Genomic DNA, 19,404 nt, shown 5'->3' with positions numbered 1-19,404 from the left:
CCAAAGATGACCTGCTTGAGGAAATATATGACAGGAACCTTGCTGATCATATCACTAGACATGAAATTCAAAGTGAACTTAAAGTCAAGTACTCCACCAAATCCAGATCGGGTTCTTGTTGCAACTGGGTAGTTGAACTCTCCCCGAAGATATGGAAAATATTATTCCAACAACAACGAATATTTATTGGCTGGAGCTCTTGCTGGTTCAAGGAGCACATACCTACCATCAAGTGCTTTAAATGCCTCCGATTCGGACACACATCCCATGTCTGTGCCCGACAAGACTTCACCTGTGGCCACTGTGCCAAACGCAGACACACCTACAACAATTGTCCAAACAAAAATCAAGTCCCTAACAGCGCCAATTGCAAAGCAGCAACAATGAATCCCAATAACTCCGTCCGGGATGTCAAATGTCCAATCTATTTAAAGATATTGAGACCCATCCAGAACAAAACCGACTATGGCTGTACAACATAATCGCTGTCCCCCAACGTCTTCAAGATTCTCCAACTGAATGCCCAAAGAGACAGAAATGTGATCGAACAAATTAGAATGAAAATGGATGAATAAGAAATTGATATTCTCTGTGCTCAAGAGCCCTACACCTACAAGGGACGGGTACAAGGCTATCGTCGAGCATATAGGATCAGTGAAACAACCACAGATACTCCATGGGCAGCCATCATTATTAGGAACACTACAATTATAGTCACAAAGATCGACTCCTTATGCACCCCCTTTGGTGTTTGTGCACACATTATCTGGCAACAAGATTCTCTGCACGTAGTCTCGTTGTACTGCCGACCACGAACTGATATCGCACCATATACTGAATATCTCCAGTCAGACATAACTCTCTTACTTTCCAGCAAAATCCTAGTAACGATGGATGCCAATTGTAGATCTCGCTTGTGGCATAGCCGGGTGGATGGCCATGCAGTTTCCCAGAATGGACAGCGATTAGAAGATTTCCTTTCGTCTTCTCCATTTGAAGTCCTTAACCAACCACATCACCTTTCTACCTTCAGCAATACCATGTGGGAAAGCCACATTAACGTTACCCTCGCCACACGGTCCATAGCACAAAAGTTCTCATCATGGATGGTTCATCAGCCCTGGACCACTTCAGACCACAGGGCCATCTCCTTCCATCTATCTAGACAACTTGATAGTACTCCTCCCATATAGCACAATATCATCAGATACTCCACCAAAACAGCTGATTGGAAGGCCTTCGAAGACAATATAAAATCAAAGCTACACATGGATACATCCCAACTAAACCATCTTTATCCACAGGAGCACCTCTCCCTCTTAACAACCACAATCCCACAACCATGTGAGAGAACTATGAAAAAATGTCAGAAGCACCTGAAAGCAGTCCCATGGTGGTGCAGGGAACTAAAAAACCTAAGACGCCATGTCCACACTGCCCGAAAAGCCTTCCAGAGAGCGAGGCACTCCTGGCCTCCTGCTGAAGTCCAGGCTCTATGAGAAGTATATAGAAGATATCGTGACGACTACACAAGCCTCATTCGGCAGAAAAAGAAAGTGTCTTGGCAGAACCTTGTGACAACTACTGGTAACGCAGATCCTTGGGGGACTGTTTATCGCATTGTTATAAACAAGCTGTTAAATGCAACCCTGACTCCCGATGGCAATCCCACACACACACAGATGGGCTGAATCCATGAATAATATTCCGAATGCCCTACTTCAGACTGATGAGAGTCCCATCAATGATGAACAAAAGCAAATTGAACAAGACAACCAGGTCTTCTCCAACAATAAAATAGAACCTCCTTTCACCTCTAAAGAAATGAACAAAGCACTTGACAGAACAAAAATAAATAAATGCCTTAGTCATGATAATATTGAGGCTGAGGTCATCAAGAAAGCAGCAATACATCTTCCGAACTACGTATTAGTACTTCTCTCGGTCTTGGGCAAGATAATAGAGCGGCTGCTTCAATCCAGATTATCCACCTACTACCAGACAGCCAAGTTAGACTCTCCAAAGCAGTATGGCTTTAATCCAGGATGCTCCACTGAAGACGCTATGAATAATCTCCTCAACACAGCAAATTCAACCACAGAAAAATATCTACTGGCTAGGTCCATTGACTCTGCTGGTGTTTTCGATTCCATCTGGTGGCCTAGCATTGTCAGGAGATTACGGCAACCCAATATCCCACTCAACCTCTACCGCTGTCCCCAGAACTACCTCTTCAATCGCTTAGTAACTGTTCAAACAAATTTTCAGAAAACTTCCCAACCAGTTGTTAGAGATTGTCCACAGCGCTCAGTTCTTGGGCCCTACTTCCGGAACTTAATACTAGATGAATTTCTTCTTATAGATCTAGGTCCTGTGGACAGCATGGCCTATGCAGATGACCTCATCCTCCTTGTCAAGCTGATCTAGAACTCAGCTTGAGTAAATTGCCTCCCATGCCTTAACGATCCTCCAAAATTGGGCAAACAACCACAAGTTAGTCATCTCTGGAGAAAAACGAAGACTATCCTCCTCAAAGGATCCTTGGACATTAGAAGACTGCCCCAAATGAATATCTCTAGGCAGACATTGCAACTCAAAACAGAACTAAAATATCTGGGAGTAACCTTCGACTCCCGATTAACATTCTAACCTCATCTTAATTGCCTTTCCAACAAAATACGTTGTTATACTGCCATGATGGTAAGAATTAGCAGATCGGACTTGGGTTTGAAAAGGAGGACTCTCATGCTACTTTACAAAACCATCTTCTTACCAGCTGAATGCTATGGTGCAGGCATATGGTTCCCTCGTGCCATCATTGCACGTAATAAAGCAAAGTTACGTACAGTTCAACGCAATATATGACTCACTGTGACCAGAGCTTGCCGCACAGTCAATAATCCTGCCCTGCAGGTCTTAGCAGGTACTCTTCCTCTGGACCTGGAGGTTATTCGTCACGGTCTTGTATACCGCATAAAGAGAGCAGTTCCCACCACCATTCTGGATATAACACTCGATCTAGCTAATGATCCAAAAAACGAAATGAAACAGATTTACTCTAAGCTCTTCCAGAATTGGCAAAGATCTTGGGAGCAAACAGCCAAAGGTGAAACAACTAAAAGATTTCTTCCACAAGTTATGATAACTGCACCAAAACCTCCTCCTTGGTACTCACCAGGCCTTCACGTCTCATTCTTCCTCACTGGTCATGGATCGTTTCCGGCCAAGCTGCATGCCTTGTGTCTCACCGGTTCTCCTCTCTGCACATGCGGTGTCAATGAAAACTGGATTCACCTCATATATAATTGCCTTCTTTATGATTTACCCAGAAGTTTCCTAATTACCAGACCTGGAAATATACCCAGTGGGCAGGAATATCTGTACATAATTGACGAAACCAACTACCAAGCCTTCACTACTTTTGCCCAGACTGTATTTGAAATGCGTCAAATTCACCTACAGCAAACTGTTCAGCGCAACCCCATCTTATAATGAACCCTAAACTCAATTCACAGAACATATCCTGAATGGAATCAAAGAAAACACCAACAGGATATTGATCTTTATCCTGACCTAACAGAAATCTCTCGACATTCACAAAGGAAGCTATCTAACAAACCTACCAACCCAAAAGGACTTTTCTACAATAGGCACAAGAACTCCAAGCAATCCTTGAGCTTCATGAATCCATGTTTCTCCTCTCATCCCCTAAGAGACGATGATCCAAATCCACTACCCAGCGTGGGACACTGCTCATTGCCTACAAGTCACCCTTGCCTGAAGAAGATTTAATTGCTGACGCTCGGCCCTTGCCCAATGTGGGACCCACTCACTTGCTCGTACCTCTTCTCTTCGAGGTGTAGGACAATATCTGATTTTCCTACTTGTGTAGGAACTTACATAAATACTCCTCTGGGAGTGGGACTGGCATTTGACTTGTCAAATGCAGGGTCATGCTATTAGGCAACCTGACTTTGTGGGTCACTAGACCTCACAATTCTCTTCTTCCTGAGGTAGGGTGAGATAGGGTGAGAAAGGGTGAGAAAGGGTGAGAAAGGGGGCCAGATAGGGTGGGCTCCCCCCTTTCTGTGGGGGATCCCACCCTATCTCGCCCCCTTTCTTCTGCTTACCTTCCTTATTATTATTATTATTATTATTATTATTATTAATAGCCATATAGTGCAAGGAAGCCTGAGGTTTATGCTGCAGCAGCCAAAAAAAAAAAAAAATTTCTGAATTACCCTGAGAGAGAGAGAGAGAAAGAGAGAGAGAGAGAGAGAGAGAGAGAGAGAGAGAAAGAGAGAGAGAGAGAGTCAGAAGTAAAACGGAAGGGAATCACCAAGAAAGAGAAGAATGATGATATTCAGCTCAGGACCCTGGGTGTGCCAAGCCCATACTCACCAGATGCGAGCCCCTGGGTTTTCTTCTACTCAATCTCTCACCCCTTCTCATATTTCAAAAAATATTTTTTTTTCTTTTTTTTTTGCCCTCCCTAGGAAGCTCAGGCTAACCCCAGGGTCGGCCAGCCAGAGTTCTCTTCCCACTTACCTGGTCCGGCTCCCAGTGCCAGTGCCAGTGATGGTAACTAGGGTCTGTGGTGTTCCACAGACCTTAGGCTAAGCGGCCAGATGAACAACATAACCTGCACTATGCAAACATGAACATACACTAACATATGCTATCTGGCCTTGAGAGTACTGTCTTACTTTACAAGAGATTCAAATGCGGAGTTGTGCGAAAGCACCGGTGTCGCTTGTCAAAAAACACTATGTCACTATGTCACATTATGTGGAAGCTCTCTCTCTCTTGAGAATGCTCTTCACTTTTCCAATTAATGGCTTACTCTTATTTCTCCGTTGGTACTGGGTTAATAGGCCTATCTTGACTCTTAATTCTTCTATCTTTTGCTGAAGTCTTCCTTCCCAAGCTGGTGGTTCCTTCTGTTTTCCGTTCTTTTGTTGCTGGTCTCTCGCTTCTCCTCCATTAATCCTCTTGGCTGTGCGGATGGTCTCTAGTGTTGCACCATTGCTGTCTAGGTAATGTGGTATTGTGTGCCGGCCGATTCAGGTGGTCTCTGACTCTCCATAAGGTTGTATTCGGCCTCTGCTTCGGTATCAGGTGAGGCTTTTTGGGGCTCGTTCCCTTGAATTCTGTTAGGACCTTCTTCCACTCGTCCTCTATTGTGGATATCATGGCCTTGTCTGTTTCCACTTCAACTTCTGTAGGTTGTATTTCTTCTTGCTCTCTCTCCTCTGGTTCGGTGTTGGATTTCTTGGTTCCATATTCTTTATCCTTTGTAGTTGATCGCTCATGTCCTGCGTGATTATTTCCAAGATTGCAGGAACTAATCGTGACGATTGCCCTTCTCTCATCCGCTATTTGCTGTTCGTTAACCTGAATATCCGGGAATCGTTCCAGCAACTTGGTCTAGCCCTGTAAGTTGTCATATCGGGCTCCACCTTTGTTATTTCGTAATATGCGTGCATGATGTACATATTCCTTTCGATGCTCCACTTCATGCGTTGGCGTGTTCTCCCATCCTGGGTGGTGACTAGCGCAGTTGTGCAGGAAGCACTTCCAGTTGGTAGGCTGGATGGTCTTGCCCTTTTCTGATGTTTATTTTATTTTATTATTATTTATTTTTTTAAATTTAATTTTATTTATTTTTTAAATTTTATTTATTATTTTTTTATTTATTTTATTTTATTATTTCATTTTTTAAAATTAATTTAATTTATTTATTTTGTTGCTGGCACTCGGGATTGGTGCCAATTCACACAATGGGAGTTTCAGTAGACCCAGGTTGGAAAACGTGCCTGGGACGGGCGCCAGGAAGCAGCTGCCCAGGGGTGATTGCTCTCTTCTGGTGGTGAGGTTGTCGTTGTTATTTGGTTTTTAGGAGCATTAGCAACTAAGGCCATATTGCTCCGGGGATATGCGGTGGTCATTCCCTGACATTTCCGCATCCTCCGTATTTGGTGGTTCACGGGCTCGAACACCGGTCTAATCAAGAAGCATGTGCTACTCACTGCTGCTCCTGCCCACCTGGCTACGGAGGCGCCTGGTGGTGAGGTGGCCTCGAATATAATGTTCAGGTCACCTGTAATATTCATATAGTTCTAGGTGGATTTGGTCGAGAGTCTTGTTGCCACCATAGAACCGAAAGAAAGATGAATATATGTTTGCCATACAGGAGACAGCGCCACTCGCTCCACTGTCTTCCTTGGAGACGTCTCTGCGTAAGGCCTGAGCGAGAGTTACTTTATCCTGCGCCGCATTCGATGCAGTATGATTAATATTTCTCTGCGACATCATCCATCTAGGAAGGTGGACCTGTTTACCTTCGGCTTATGTCCAGTGGTAGTTCTCGTTAGAGATGCCAGATGGCGCCACTTAGAGATGCCAGATGGCCTTAGCCGCCACTCCGACCTTTGTAGGTCTCTTGGAGCAAATTTCACGGTAGGTAGGTCTCTTGGAGCAAATTTCACGATGTTTATTTATTTATTAATTTTTATTACTATTAACTTTACTTATTTTTATTGTTCTAATTTATTACTATCATTATACCGATCTCCCAGCGTGATGGAGCCGCGTTCGCTTCTGCCAAGGGGGTACTCGAACCCGGGTCCACCAGACTGGTAGTTCAGTGTCGTAACCACTGGGCCATCGTGCAGTCTTAACAGTCTTAACAATCTTAACATTTGGATAGATTTTTTTTTATATGTATATGTAATAATAAAAAGGTGAGTAGGGACGAGCCTAGCTATAATACCCTAGGCAAACACTTTTACTGCGCCCTTTAACTTAAAGTCGAATTAGTGGTGTTATGAATCCAATGGACAACTCAACATCTTAATTTCCATTTATGAGAAAACTAAGTTTTCAATTTAAGTACAGCGTAGAAGAAGAACAACAACAGCAAAAAACATTAAATATGCAAAAACTGTGTATTTAATGTACCCTACTCAAATATGAGAATCAACCGAAAGAGCAAGCTGGCTTTAGGACAGGATTCTCGACTATGGATCACCTTCACGTACTATCACAGCTAATGGAGAAAGCAAATGAATATACAACACCATTATGCCTGGCATTTGTGGATTATGAAAAGGCATTTGACTCCATACAGCATAAGGCAATGTTTCGGGCACTGCAAAGACAAGGCATAGATACCCCATATATTATGATTTTTAAGAAAATATATGAGAGTGCTACCTCCTTTATTAGACTAGACAAAGACAGTAGGAAATTTAAAATCGAGAAAGGAGTTCGACAAGGAGACACAATATCTCCGAAGTTATTTACTGCTGCCCTTGAGGAAGCTTTCAGAAGATTAGACTGGTCACAGAAAGGAGAGTACCTAAACCATTTACGATTTGCAGATGACATTGTGGTCATAAGCCATGATCCCAAAGAATTAGAGGGAAATCTTAATCAGTTATGCACAGTTAGTAAGGATTTTGGACTAAAGATGAATATGGCTAAAACAAAAGTAATGATGAACAAGTATGCCACAGAAAGGGAAATAATGATTGAAGGAGCAGTAATTGAAAAGGTGGAGTCATATACTTATCTGGGACATGTTATTAGCTGTAATAATGATAAATGGCTGGAAGTCAAGAGAAGAATAAATTTTGGATAGATAGCATTCAGGAAATATAGTCACATACTGAAGAGCAATATCCCAGTTTGTCTGAAACGTAAAATAATGAACCAATGTATACTCCCCACCATGACTTTTGGAAGTGAAACTTGGGCACTCACCAAAAGAATGGAAGAGAAGCTGAGAACTACACAGCGAAGAATGGAACGAATTATATTGGGAATCAAACTGTCAGATAAGAAGAGAAACACATGGATTAGGCAGCAAACTCAAGTAAAGGACATTCTTATCAAAACTAAAGAACTAAAATGGTCTTGGGCAGGACACATAGCTCGAAGACATGATGACAGATGGACTAAAAAAATAACAGAATGGTACCCAAGAGGAGCTAGAAGAAAACCTGGAAGACAAAGGCGGAGATGGATAGATGAAATTCATGAGTTTTTGGGTAGTAAATAGATGGCCAGTGCCCAAAACAGAAGGAACTGGAAAGGTGCTGGAGAGGCCTTCATTCTGTAGTGGATTGAAAATTGCTAATAATGATTATGATGATGATGATGATGATGATGACTCAAATATACAAATGCAAGTGGTTACCATGTAAGAAGAACTCTTTATTGCATGCTTCTTACTCTTTTGTAACTGTTTCCATTTGTGCATTTACATGTTGTTAAACTATCATATAATACTCGTATATGAAAATTGAGGTTTTTACTCCAGAAAAACAGTCAGACCGACCAACCCAACCACGGAATGGAAAAAAAAGGCAGTAAAAGTTTCTGATGCCAATGAAGGAACTAGGATTCGAACTTGGCCTTCACTACCTGGGTGGGGAGTGATCACCATGATACCTGCGAGGTAACTGTATAAAAATAAATGCCACATTAGGGCCACCCAAGAATTAACTTATTGGCCATGAATATAGTATAATCTAAAGCCATGGAAATGTAATATTTCCATGAATTGAATGTGTTTTCTGGTCAATTTTCCTGTTTTAATGGAAAAAATCCGAGCTTCCAGGTGAAAAACTTTGATAACCGTGCTCGAGTGAAAAAGAGTCCATAAAAGTTCCACGCCTAAATATCGGGATTTGAACTCGCTCGTTTCCACCCGGTGTTGGGAGGATGATTATTATAACAACTGTAAGATCCGTGCAGACCGAGATCACTTTTTAGAGGAATGAATATAATAAAGATCTACCAATTCCCTACTCCCTAATTTCTGTGCTCCTAACAAAACGTCTTCAGATAGCTAGTGGAGTGAATGCCTAGGCGAATAGTGGTTGGTATCCGTACGAATGGTGGTCCTGCACGGTATTAGGAAGGTGGTCATAATTCAGTGAGCACTGAGTGTATTTCTTTCGTATCTCCATGGTCTGCGCGCATAGCACAGTGATATCGTCACCGTCCTCCCCACACCGGGTGGAAAAGGCCCGTTCGAATCCCGCCGATGACGCGAGGAACTTTAATTGGCTTTTTTCACTCCGTGGCTGAGTTAGTCGGTCTCAGGGCGCAGATAGCAAGGTATTTTCATCAGAAACTGGGGTTTTTCGTCCAGAAAACAGACAAATCGACCATAGAACGCACGCAATTAACAGACCTAAGACAGAGCACTGCAGATGAATTCAATTATTCGGGTGGCCTAAATATAATAATTTTTTTCGTATCTCCACGCGCTCTTCAGAGCCTATTAAGAATATCTTTGATTCTTGCACTTCTCACAAAATTAGAGCTAATGTATCTAAAGCTTATATGCAACAAAATATACATGTGTTCAGGATAGCTCTTCTGTGGGAAAGCTGAACGCAGTGTTCCAATTATGGCAAATTGCAGTACAGTATGAAATAATTCAGAATATGGAATAAGTGAAATAATCAGCATTAATAGAGGCATATTACGCAAGAAAACAATCTTATACAGCCTCAGACAACAAAAAAGATCACATTTCACACATCCATTTGCTCTAAACGTTTGTCCAGTTTTTCTTTGAATTTATTTAAGTTATCAACTGCCACAACCACAGATGGAATTTTGTTCCCGAAATCAACTACACTCTAGCTAAAGTCAAATTTTCACATATCTATTTTACAAATATCTTTTCTCATTTAGAATTTTGCCCGTTCAGGTTCGCAATCTGAGCAAGAGGAACAATCCCCTCAGCATGGAATCTGCTTAAACCGTTCACTACTTTATACACCTCAGTCTGATCACCTCGCAGGTGCCTAGTCTGCAGATGCTATAATTTGCAGAACTTAAGCCTTTTTAGGTAAAAGCAATCCTTTGTTCCCAACACCAATCTCGTTGCCCCTCTTTGTACCAGCTCTAGCAACTCTTCATGCTTCCTAAAATGAGACCTCCAGACCTGTATGCAGTACTCAAAGCATGGCCCGACAATTGCCTTATACAAAGGGATAATCCCCGCATTTTCCCTACTGGGAAAATTTCTGTATATTATTGACAAAACCCTATGACGTGCTCTGGCAGCCTATGTGCGCTGCTCTGAACGCTTCATATCTGAACTCACAATTACCCCAGGTCGAAGTTTGCAGACGATGCGAAGGTTGATAGGGTGTTTAATAACAGTAAAGCTGGCCCACTACTGCAACAGGTTCTGGAACAGCTGAGCAGATGGGCTGAGAGATGGCAACTGAAGTTTAACATTGACAAATGTAAAGAACTGTATATAGCTAGCAATAACCTCAGATTTATGCACCAATTGTGTGGCACTTTACTTTGGGTAGGGGAAAATGAAAAAAAATCTTGGGGTAATTGTGTAGTCAGGTATGAAGTTTTCTAAGCAATGCAGACAGGCTAACAGATCACCTCATTGGGGTTTTGTTAATGATATACAGGAATTTTGCTAGCAGGAATAAGGAGATAATTATCCTCTTGTAAAAGGCAATGGGTAGGCCTCACCTTGAGTATTGCATACAAATCTGGACGCCTCATTTTAGTAAGGATGTAAAAGCTGGTGTAACGAGTACAGAGAAGGGCAAAGAAATTGGTGAGCAGACAAAAGGGATGCTCTTACCAGCTTTGTCTTAATTTCTGAAATTGCAGCATCTGGAGACTAGGCACCTGCGAGGTAATCTGATTGAGGTGTATAAGGCTTTTCATGGTTTGAACAAGCTCGATGCTGATGGGATTCTTCCTCTTGCTGAGATTACACACTTGAGGAACCATAAATTCATATTGAGGAAAGACAGTTGTAAAATAGGTGTGCGGATATTTGCTATCTATTCGCTCCAAACGTTTGGAGCGAATAGATAGGTGAAACGGGAAGATTTTTTTGTTATTTTTTGACTAATGCTGTATAAGCTTGATTTCTTGGATCGTATGCCACTACTAATGCTAATGCTAATAAGCACTTAGCCATGCTAACGAACAGTTCTCTTTGGATCGGAAGAAAAATCACACTTCTTCATAAATTTTTCACTGCAAATTTTGTTAAAAAAGTTACACATGAATAATTCAGATTAATCAGGGTTTCTTTCAAGAAATGTTTTTGATGATGAAATATTTCCAGATCAAGTCACTGTGATCTAGCAACAAAACAGGAATCTGTGCAGCAACCACACTGTGCTTTACCATTTCCCCAAAAATTTAGAACTCATCTTTCTTCTCAGCAGACCATTACCATCACTTTGAAGGAAAGCTTTTGCTCGAATAAACTTTTCCCATCTTGTTTGTTCCATCTGGTCAAACAAGATGAGAAAAGATGTCAAACTTGCATCTCGAATGATGGAAGTTTGTTCCATCGTTCGAGATTCCTTTGCTGCTGTTCTCAAAAATTTAAAGGGACATAAAGGAATAGAAAAGGGATTAATTGATACGAGGTGCCCTGTTTCTTCATGGCTATTCTTCTGAAGAGGCGTCCCTTATAGTAATTTCTTCTTTTAGAGATCACAGATTCCTAGAGTTAAACCATCCAACCCAGAGTTTTGCAGAGCCCAGAACAAGAGCTTCTCTTTTAGCATTTCCTTTTTGTCTTCAGAAGATGTGGACTGAACTCGATTTGTTATATATTGAGAGTAAACAAGAGGAGAGGGTTTTTTTTTTCGTTACCAAGTAGAAACCTTTTTAGGGACCCTAGTAGGTCCATTTCATATTTGTTTTTAAATGCTTTGATAAGGTGGGAGTTTGTGGAGAGCAGATCAGAAGGGTTGAAGGGTTAAACTTAATGTAGTACTATGCTTGAGATGACCTAGTAGATCAAGTTTTATACAATATTGAGAATGGGCCAGATAATGACTGAAAATAATTATTCATATTTTAGAATGCTTTTGGACCGAAGCGGTCTTTACGGACGTAGGACAAGCGCAACGGACACGAGTTCATAATCGAAAAAGACTTCAAATCCAAATGGCAGGGGGGGAGGGGGTGGATCGTCATTCCTAGAAAGAAGATCATATGGACCACACATGCATATTTTTGCACACGACCAGGAGGTCTAAGACTGGATTTGCTTTTGGATCTTTAGATTATTCTAAAAGTATTTAGAATACCATTCCATTAACCCCCCCCCTTTATTTTTTGCTATTGTTAGCGTAGAATTTTTAAATATTTAATGTTACGCTTACCCTTCACGAAAACTTATTTCATTAAAGAAAAACACTACCTTCTTTGTGAATAAATGTATTATTTTTAATGAATTCTAAATTGTAGATGGCGCTCTAGGAATTGTCTTTGGTTCTCAGTTATTAACTTTAAAATCCTTATGTCTGAATCTTGAATTACAAGATGTCGCTGTGTTATGTGTTTAGAACTATATTCGTGTTATCACGTGTAGTGAAATGGCATCATTAGTTAGGCCGATGGCTTTATCCAATGGAGGTGAATATTTTTTATTTTCCACTCCTGATGGTCGCCTGAAGTTATGGGACGTTTCGTCGGAAAAACTGAAACAAGACTATGCGCCAACAGCACATTTATCGACAACGTGTACATGCATTAGATGGGCTCCATCCAAAAGAAAATCAGTGAGTAGACATGTATACCTCGTGGCCGATGTTTCATGCATATTTCAAGTTTGCTGATGTCTGTGTTCATTTTGCCCCTTTTATTTGTTTATTTTTAACGTTTTGTACTCACGAACGCGTCTATTAAACAGTGATATGTAGTTTATAATAATATGTTTATGCTTTTTTTTTTTTATTGTATTGGGTGATTGGGACACAACTTATAAAAATGACATTCTCCTTTATATTTTTTGATAGCCAATTGCTAGAGCAGTTTTTCATATGCTACTCTGACCCGTGGTTGTCATTGTTATAGTAGCTAAATTGAACAGCGCTCCGTCATCACTGGTTCGCGTATGGATTCGAATGTGGAATGTTCGCAACGGTAACCCGTATGTCACTAAGGGACCATTCGTCCTGACTTGATAGCACAGTATATGGCATATAGGTAAAACCCTGGAGACAGCAAAAAAAAAAAAAAACCCTTGTCTTGATAGTATATAACACGAAAAAGAAACTAGAGTTTGTTTGAAATGCGGTTGACTGTAAATAGATGAACTATTACTCCTTCCCTTTTAGATATGTGGTAAATTCAAGGAACTAGTAAAATTATTGTAGGGGATTGACAATAATTAGTGATCAAGGATTTTTTTTTTTTTTGCTGATGACGTCTACTAGTATTATATCAAAGCATACAGCCTAGAAGATGGTCTTGGAATTTCTGTTGTATGTTTTTTTTTTTTTTTTTTTCAGAAATGTATTATTACTTTTACTTATTTTAAGTTAGCAATAATATTTGTGAAATTTGGTTTCAGTTTTTAAAAGTATTATGGCAAAAAAAAAAAAAAAAAAAATTAGAAAAACATCATTTGCAGCTGACTTGCTGATTTCCATTGGGAAAATTCATAGATTTTAAATTTGGCTAATTCAAGTAAAGTTAATAAGGCAAATCAAAAAATTCATAATGGAATGTATGCACCAAGTGGTGATCAGGGCAACTAAAGAGATCAGCATGACCTCTAACCAGCTCTTCTTGTAATCTTAATTGTAATATCTTTTTCAGTGCTATTTAATATAACAAACATGAATGATAAATAAACTGATATAAAATGAAAAGTTGTTATAACCAAACAGTGAAATTCAATTCAAATAAGAATTTGAAAAGCCTTTTTAATCACAAAAAAATAATTTGGCTGAGATTTTTCATAATGACAAATGGCCTAAAATTATGTTAATTATGTGATATCAAGATAGAACTTTAGACTACCAAGCTGACTTACTGCTTGTTGATCAACATAGCACAGTGACACATTATGTAATGCCATGTGACACTATTTTTTATCATAAAATTAACCAGTGACATCAAAAACCTCTTTTCCAAACAAATTGTGCAAAACAAAAGAAAAACACATTCTGGACATTCTCTTACAAATTTAGGTAACCTTATCTTGTTTTCTGTATGTCACTCATTTGAAGCAGTCTGTGTTCAAAAAATGAAGTTCTCTTCTGTAATTAGGCCATTCAAATGGAAGGAGTAAGGGTACCCAGTGAGTCGTTTGTTTTTTTTCAGCCCATGCAATGTGCAAATTGGCCCATTATCCACATGCTTTTACAGATACTTTACACAATAAAAAACAACCCCACATAATATAGGAACTCACGCAATATGATATATCAAGAAACCCTCCCTCCAGATTTACCAAATTTTTTTCCAAACAAACACTCCTAAAAATATCTATATTATTATCTCTTACAAATTTAAATAACCAAATCTTTATTTTTCTCAAAACCAACATTCTCTTATGATTTTAACTAAGAAATTAAAATTCTTTTAGGGGTGATGAATGTTTGAATTTTATTATTCATTTAGTCATGCTAATTTTTTCATCTGTGGACCCAGTGGCATGTTATCCTATAGGCAAAAAAGACATCTGCCTAGAACCCTGATCAGAAGGTTTCTCCAAAATCACTTTTTCAAAAACTCATTGTTTTTTACTAATATTTTTAAGCTATTTTTATCGGAAACTGAACTTTTTACCTGCCACAGTCAATGAACTTTACTTAAAGGTTAATTTGAAAATTGTTTTCTTTTTCAAAAATGGTTTTACTGATTTTGATGAAATTTTATAATTTGTTTTTGTTGTCACAATAAAATGAAATTGGAAATGTTCTTTATTAGTTTTTTCTTTAGATGGGCCCCCCCAAATTCCATTTTGTCTTTGGCCTCTGAAAGGTATAACACACTACTGTGTGGACCGCTTTTGATTGCTAGCTTTACCACGAATCCTCATATTAAAATATTTCTTTGAATAACAAAGCATTGTGGTCAACAAAAAAAAAAAAAAAAAAAATATATATATATATATATATATATATATATATATTTATTTATTTATTTATTTCTAACCAACCTTCAAAGTTTGCTCTTCCATGTTTCAATATATGCAGATTAATACACAATTGATTATGTGTTGGCTTCCAGAAATGGTAGAGTAAATAATGGGTCAACAACTTACCTCCCACAATTAGTCGGCGCCTCCATAGCCAGGTGGGAAGGAGCAGCAGTGCGTAGCACACGCTTCTTGATTAGACCGGGGTTTGAGCCCGTCACCACCAAATACAGAGGATAAGGAAACGTCAGGGAATGACCACTGCATATCCCGGAGAAATTATGGCCTTAGTTGCTAATGCTCCTAAAAACCAAATAACAAACATAACATCACAATTAGTGTTGGTGAGCTTATGTTTGTTTTTTGCTATGCAACTCAATTCAATTATACATAAGCTTGTATGCTACTGCAGTAGACTATTATCTGGTTGGGGAGTTTAACAGGAGACTCTACAGCCAGTGGAAGTGGAAGTCAAGTCTCCAAGTTTGCAAAGAGATTTCCTTAGATGACAAAAAAGAAATATCCGGAATCTGTTAAGGTTGTTTTTTGTTTACATTTTGTAATGTTACCATAAACAAGACCCTTGCATTTCTCAGAAACTGCATTCATGCCTTTACTTACTGCCTATGAACTTACTCTAGTCATATTTCACTAATCCTTTAGTTTTAACGCTTTACAGTTAATTGTAACATTCTTTTTTTTATTATTATTATTATTATTATTTTTTTTTTTTTTTTTGAGTCTGTGTACATCCATTTTAAAATGGAAAAGGATTGTTCCTTATGGTGAACAAAAACTTCAGTTCAATAATACACGTGAAAAGGATACTAAAATGTCAATTTTAATATATTTCTACCAGACTATCAAGAACACGGAGACTGCATCACTGGTAAGATGATTTTTTGAAATTTTCATGGTACGATTCACACGAATGTGAACCAAGGAAAAAAACAAACTTAGCTGTTTTTCTTTTTTCAAAAAAAATTATGTGTGTAATGAATTTTATGTCTAATCTTTTCACTTTGTAGTATACGTTATTGAATAAGAATACAGTACTTATCTAAATAAATTTACATTTTTGTCACGTAGGGTTTTCTTTTAATTTGCTGATTATTTGGTATTTTGATTATCCAGGCAAATTTATTTCCACCCACCCCAGATAAATGGCAGTCTACTGTATTTCGACTTTGTCTGCTAGATTTACTGTGTTAGAATTATGGATAAAAAAATTAGGATTTCGTTCCGACTAATTTTATTAAAGTAATCAAGAACAGACAATTGAATTTATTTCAAATTGCTTTTATTCTTTCTTTTTTTTTTCAAAAAGATATATAATGGTGTGCAAAGTACATTGTACACTCACTTGTGTTCCTGTATGCTAAACTTTGTTAGCAGCTCTCCTTGACGTAATATACAGTGATGCAGTATGGTCTTTGTTGCTGATATGCCACAAACCCAATATCAGAACAGTGACTCTTCTCGTTGACTTACAAACACTAAAGCTTGGTTGTCATGGTTGATGCACTATCACATTTAAATTAAGAAATATTGCTTACAATCGTATCTCTTATAATGTTGAAATGACAGCATTACAGAGCGTATATCTTTAAATTATTTTTAGTGTTTATTCCAAAAAGACTTGAATGGCGAACAAAGTAAACCATGCATCTGCTTGACTGTTTTTCCTGATGTGCTTACTCTAGGATTAAATAATGAAAAAATCTCTCCACATCTATATGCAAAATTGCTATTCACAGAACTATTAACCTTTTTTTGGAGGCGTACATATATAGACATTTTTGATGTGAAAACATCTTTGGTGGCACCTATTACATTTTCGGACTGAAGCAAAACCAATTGAAATGATGCAAATTGCGTCACTTCCTAAATGACATTAATGCAGTCACTTTCGTGCATACAGGATATACACACGTTTTTTTTTTTTTTTTTGGCCCAGTGCTGGTGTGTGTACATATTTTAAAGTTTCAAGTATGTTTTTTTTTTTTTTTTTTCAAGTTATGTACAAATTGCCTTAATCTTCTAGTAAGTGCTGCCATCTTTTATCTGTGTTTCCAAGTAGTCATAGATGCAGTTTATAATAGATGGCTATTTAAATATATATTTTAAAATTGGAGGAAGAGATTGAATCTGTAAATCATTATCGTCTTATTTTGGCTTAAAAAAAGCTAAAATTCTTTGGAATTCAGGTCCAGAGGTTGATGAAATTGAATAAAGTAATATAGATGTAAAAAAATAATACTATGTGAAGAAAGAAGTAACAAGTTTTTTTTTTTTTTTATGAAATTTTACAATTTAAAAAAATTCTGATTTTGATTTTTGACAATAGTTTCACCCTGATATTGGCAACCAAGTTAAAAGAAGAACAAATTAATATTTAAAAATTTTTATGTGCAAAGCTTTTATTTTTATGAATTTTCAAAATTTCATCTAACTCATTCCACAGAGTTTGTCACCAGTGGAAAACTTGCTGTTTTGGTTACAGACATGTTCAGGGAACTTACTGCTGAAGGGGTAAACAATAGCCATCTGTCTTCATAAATTTCATAATGAATATCTTACTTAACAAATAAAAAATAAAAATAAAAACATAACTTGCACTACAAACAGGAAAAGGGGGGGATCCAAATAAACAAACAATGCCCTCAATGGATAACAGAGCAAACTAGTCCAAAGCATAAATAAGCACAGAACAGGCTGTCTAATAATCCTGATTCACTGCACTCCATTCAAATCTCAGATGTTTTTTTCAAAGTTTTTCCATTTATCTATGTTTGGATACAGTAAGAGACAGTGTAATATTTTTCTGCATAATCATTCCTAGTTTCTGCACTCATCCTGCCATTGAACAAATCATGGATACTCATTGCGATGACACAGTAAAGCAACTGCTTGTATGACATCATTATCAATCGCCAACTTTTCTTCGGCAGATGTTTTGGAAGATCAAACTGATAGAAGGCTGGGTGGGGAACTGTGTGTGGTGGTAGATGGACTAAAACCTTCTACCCTTCCTGCTTGAACAAAATTCTGTTTGCATGACATATGTGATATGACATCGTTATAGAGAAAGATTACACATTTGGCTACAATACTTGTCTTATTGCACAAATGGCATCCCTAATTTACCCATTACAAGGTAGGAATTGGCAACATTGATTATTTTCCCTATTGGAAAGAAGTCTACAAACAGGATACTTTTTTGCAACCCCAAAACATCATGGGCATGTTAATTTTTGGTGGAATTGACAGTCTTGAACATTTTATGGTAAGTGAAAACATTGGGTGCTTCTGAGTTATGGAGTTATATTTTGCTTTAGCGGCAACAATGCACTCATGTCTTATTGCCACAAGGGATGTGAACCAAGAAGGCACCTCTGATGTGTTGTACAAGAGTCTCTAAATTGAGTCCATGTGAATTGATCTGTAGTGATTGGATAGTTGTTTGAGGACAGTGTGCTGGTATATAATATTGAAACTCAACATTTAATGATTTCATGAGTAGTTGTACCTTGACAGTTCAGTCTTTTGAACTTTTAGTTGTCTTTGTAGATAAGGACAGAAACATAATGTTTGGTACCTCTTACAGATACAGCATGCTGCATTACATTAACACTTATACCGTATATTTTAACAAATTCACATTTGAATTTCTGGAATATAAAAACCAGTGATGTTTCAGATCTTAATGTTTTGTCACATTTCTTTAATCACTGCCATGCTTCTGTTGATGCCATCTGTTCACAGATGCAGATCATTATTTCACATAGTGTGTTCTTTACCATATTAAAAATATCACACTCTCTATTATGCATCCATTTCCTGCTGGGCCCATTTGTACATTGATTTCCAGATATCCATTGTGTCCATATACAGTGCTCAAATTGAATTGGAACAGTGTTCTGTTCCTTAATCAAGTCTTGGATTACTAATAGTTTAATATAGGCATTCAGTTATTTGTGTTTTCAATCCCCAAACATTCTGGCAGCTGTTCATTTTTGTTCCAAACATAACATTTTTGTAGCAGTTATCTTTAACACATACACTTTGTCCTTCTGTAAATCTAAATGTTACACATATGTAACACATGTTTCTTTAAATTTATTCAAAAAAATTCTCTTTGCATTATCACAATTGCTCAAAAAAGGCAAGATTACAAACCTTTAACCAAAAAAGGCAGTAAATCTTTAAACCACTTGGAGCTGTTACTCTAAAGCCAAATAAATGAATAATGGACTATATCAATTAAAGTGCATGATGAATTTGGTTTGAATTATCAGTAATTTACATATTTTAATTTATGCATTTTTTAAACTTTAAATAATAATAGTATTCAAATGTTATAGATTCTGTACTATCACAAAAATGCTTTTTATGAGATTTCTAGATTATATTTTAAATCCTTTTGTAAATTATTTTCTAAATCTTGCAAGTAA

The 19,404-nt window shown here is 37.9% G+C and overlaps 1 protein-coding gene across 1 annotated transcript in view; it reads left to right on the top strand.

The window, feature by feature from the left end:
* The first annotated feature begins 12,333 nt into the window (after positions 1-12,333).
* LOC150077016 (WD repeat-containing protein 43) overlaps positions 12,334-19,404 on the top strand; it is a 107,368-nt gene continuing 100,297 nt past the window's right edge. Inside the window, exon 1 of the mRNA XM_090386882.1 lies at positions 12,334-12,581. Coding sequence (XP_090243008.1) covers positions 12,396-12,581 — 186 coding nt within the window. The 5' untranslated portion in view covers positions 12,334-12,395. The remainder of the gene's footprint in view (positions 12,582-19,404) is intronic.

Source organism: Mastigoproctus giganteus, chromosome 12, assembly GCF_048544385.1.
Source record: "Mastigoproctus giganteus isolate SK-2022 chromosome 12, ASM4854438v1, whole genome shotgun sequence".
NCBI lineage: Eukaryota > Metazoa > Arthropoda > Arachnida > Uropygi > Thelyphonidae > Mastigoproctus > Mastigoproctus giganteus.
The sequence above is the reverse complement of the archived record's forward strand: the minus strand, read 5'-3'. Positions and strand labels throughout refer to the sequence as shown.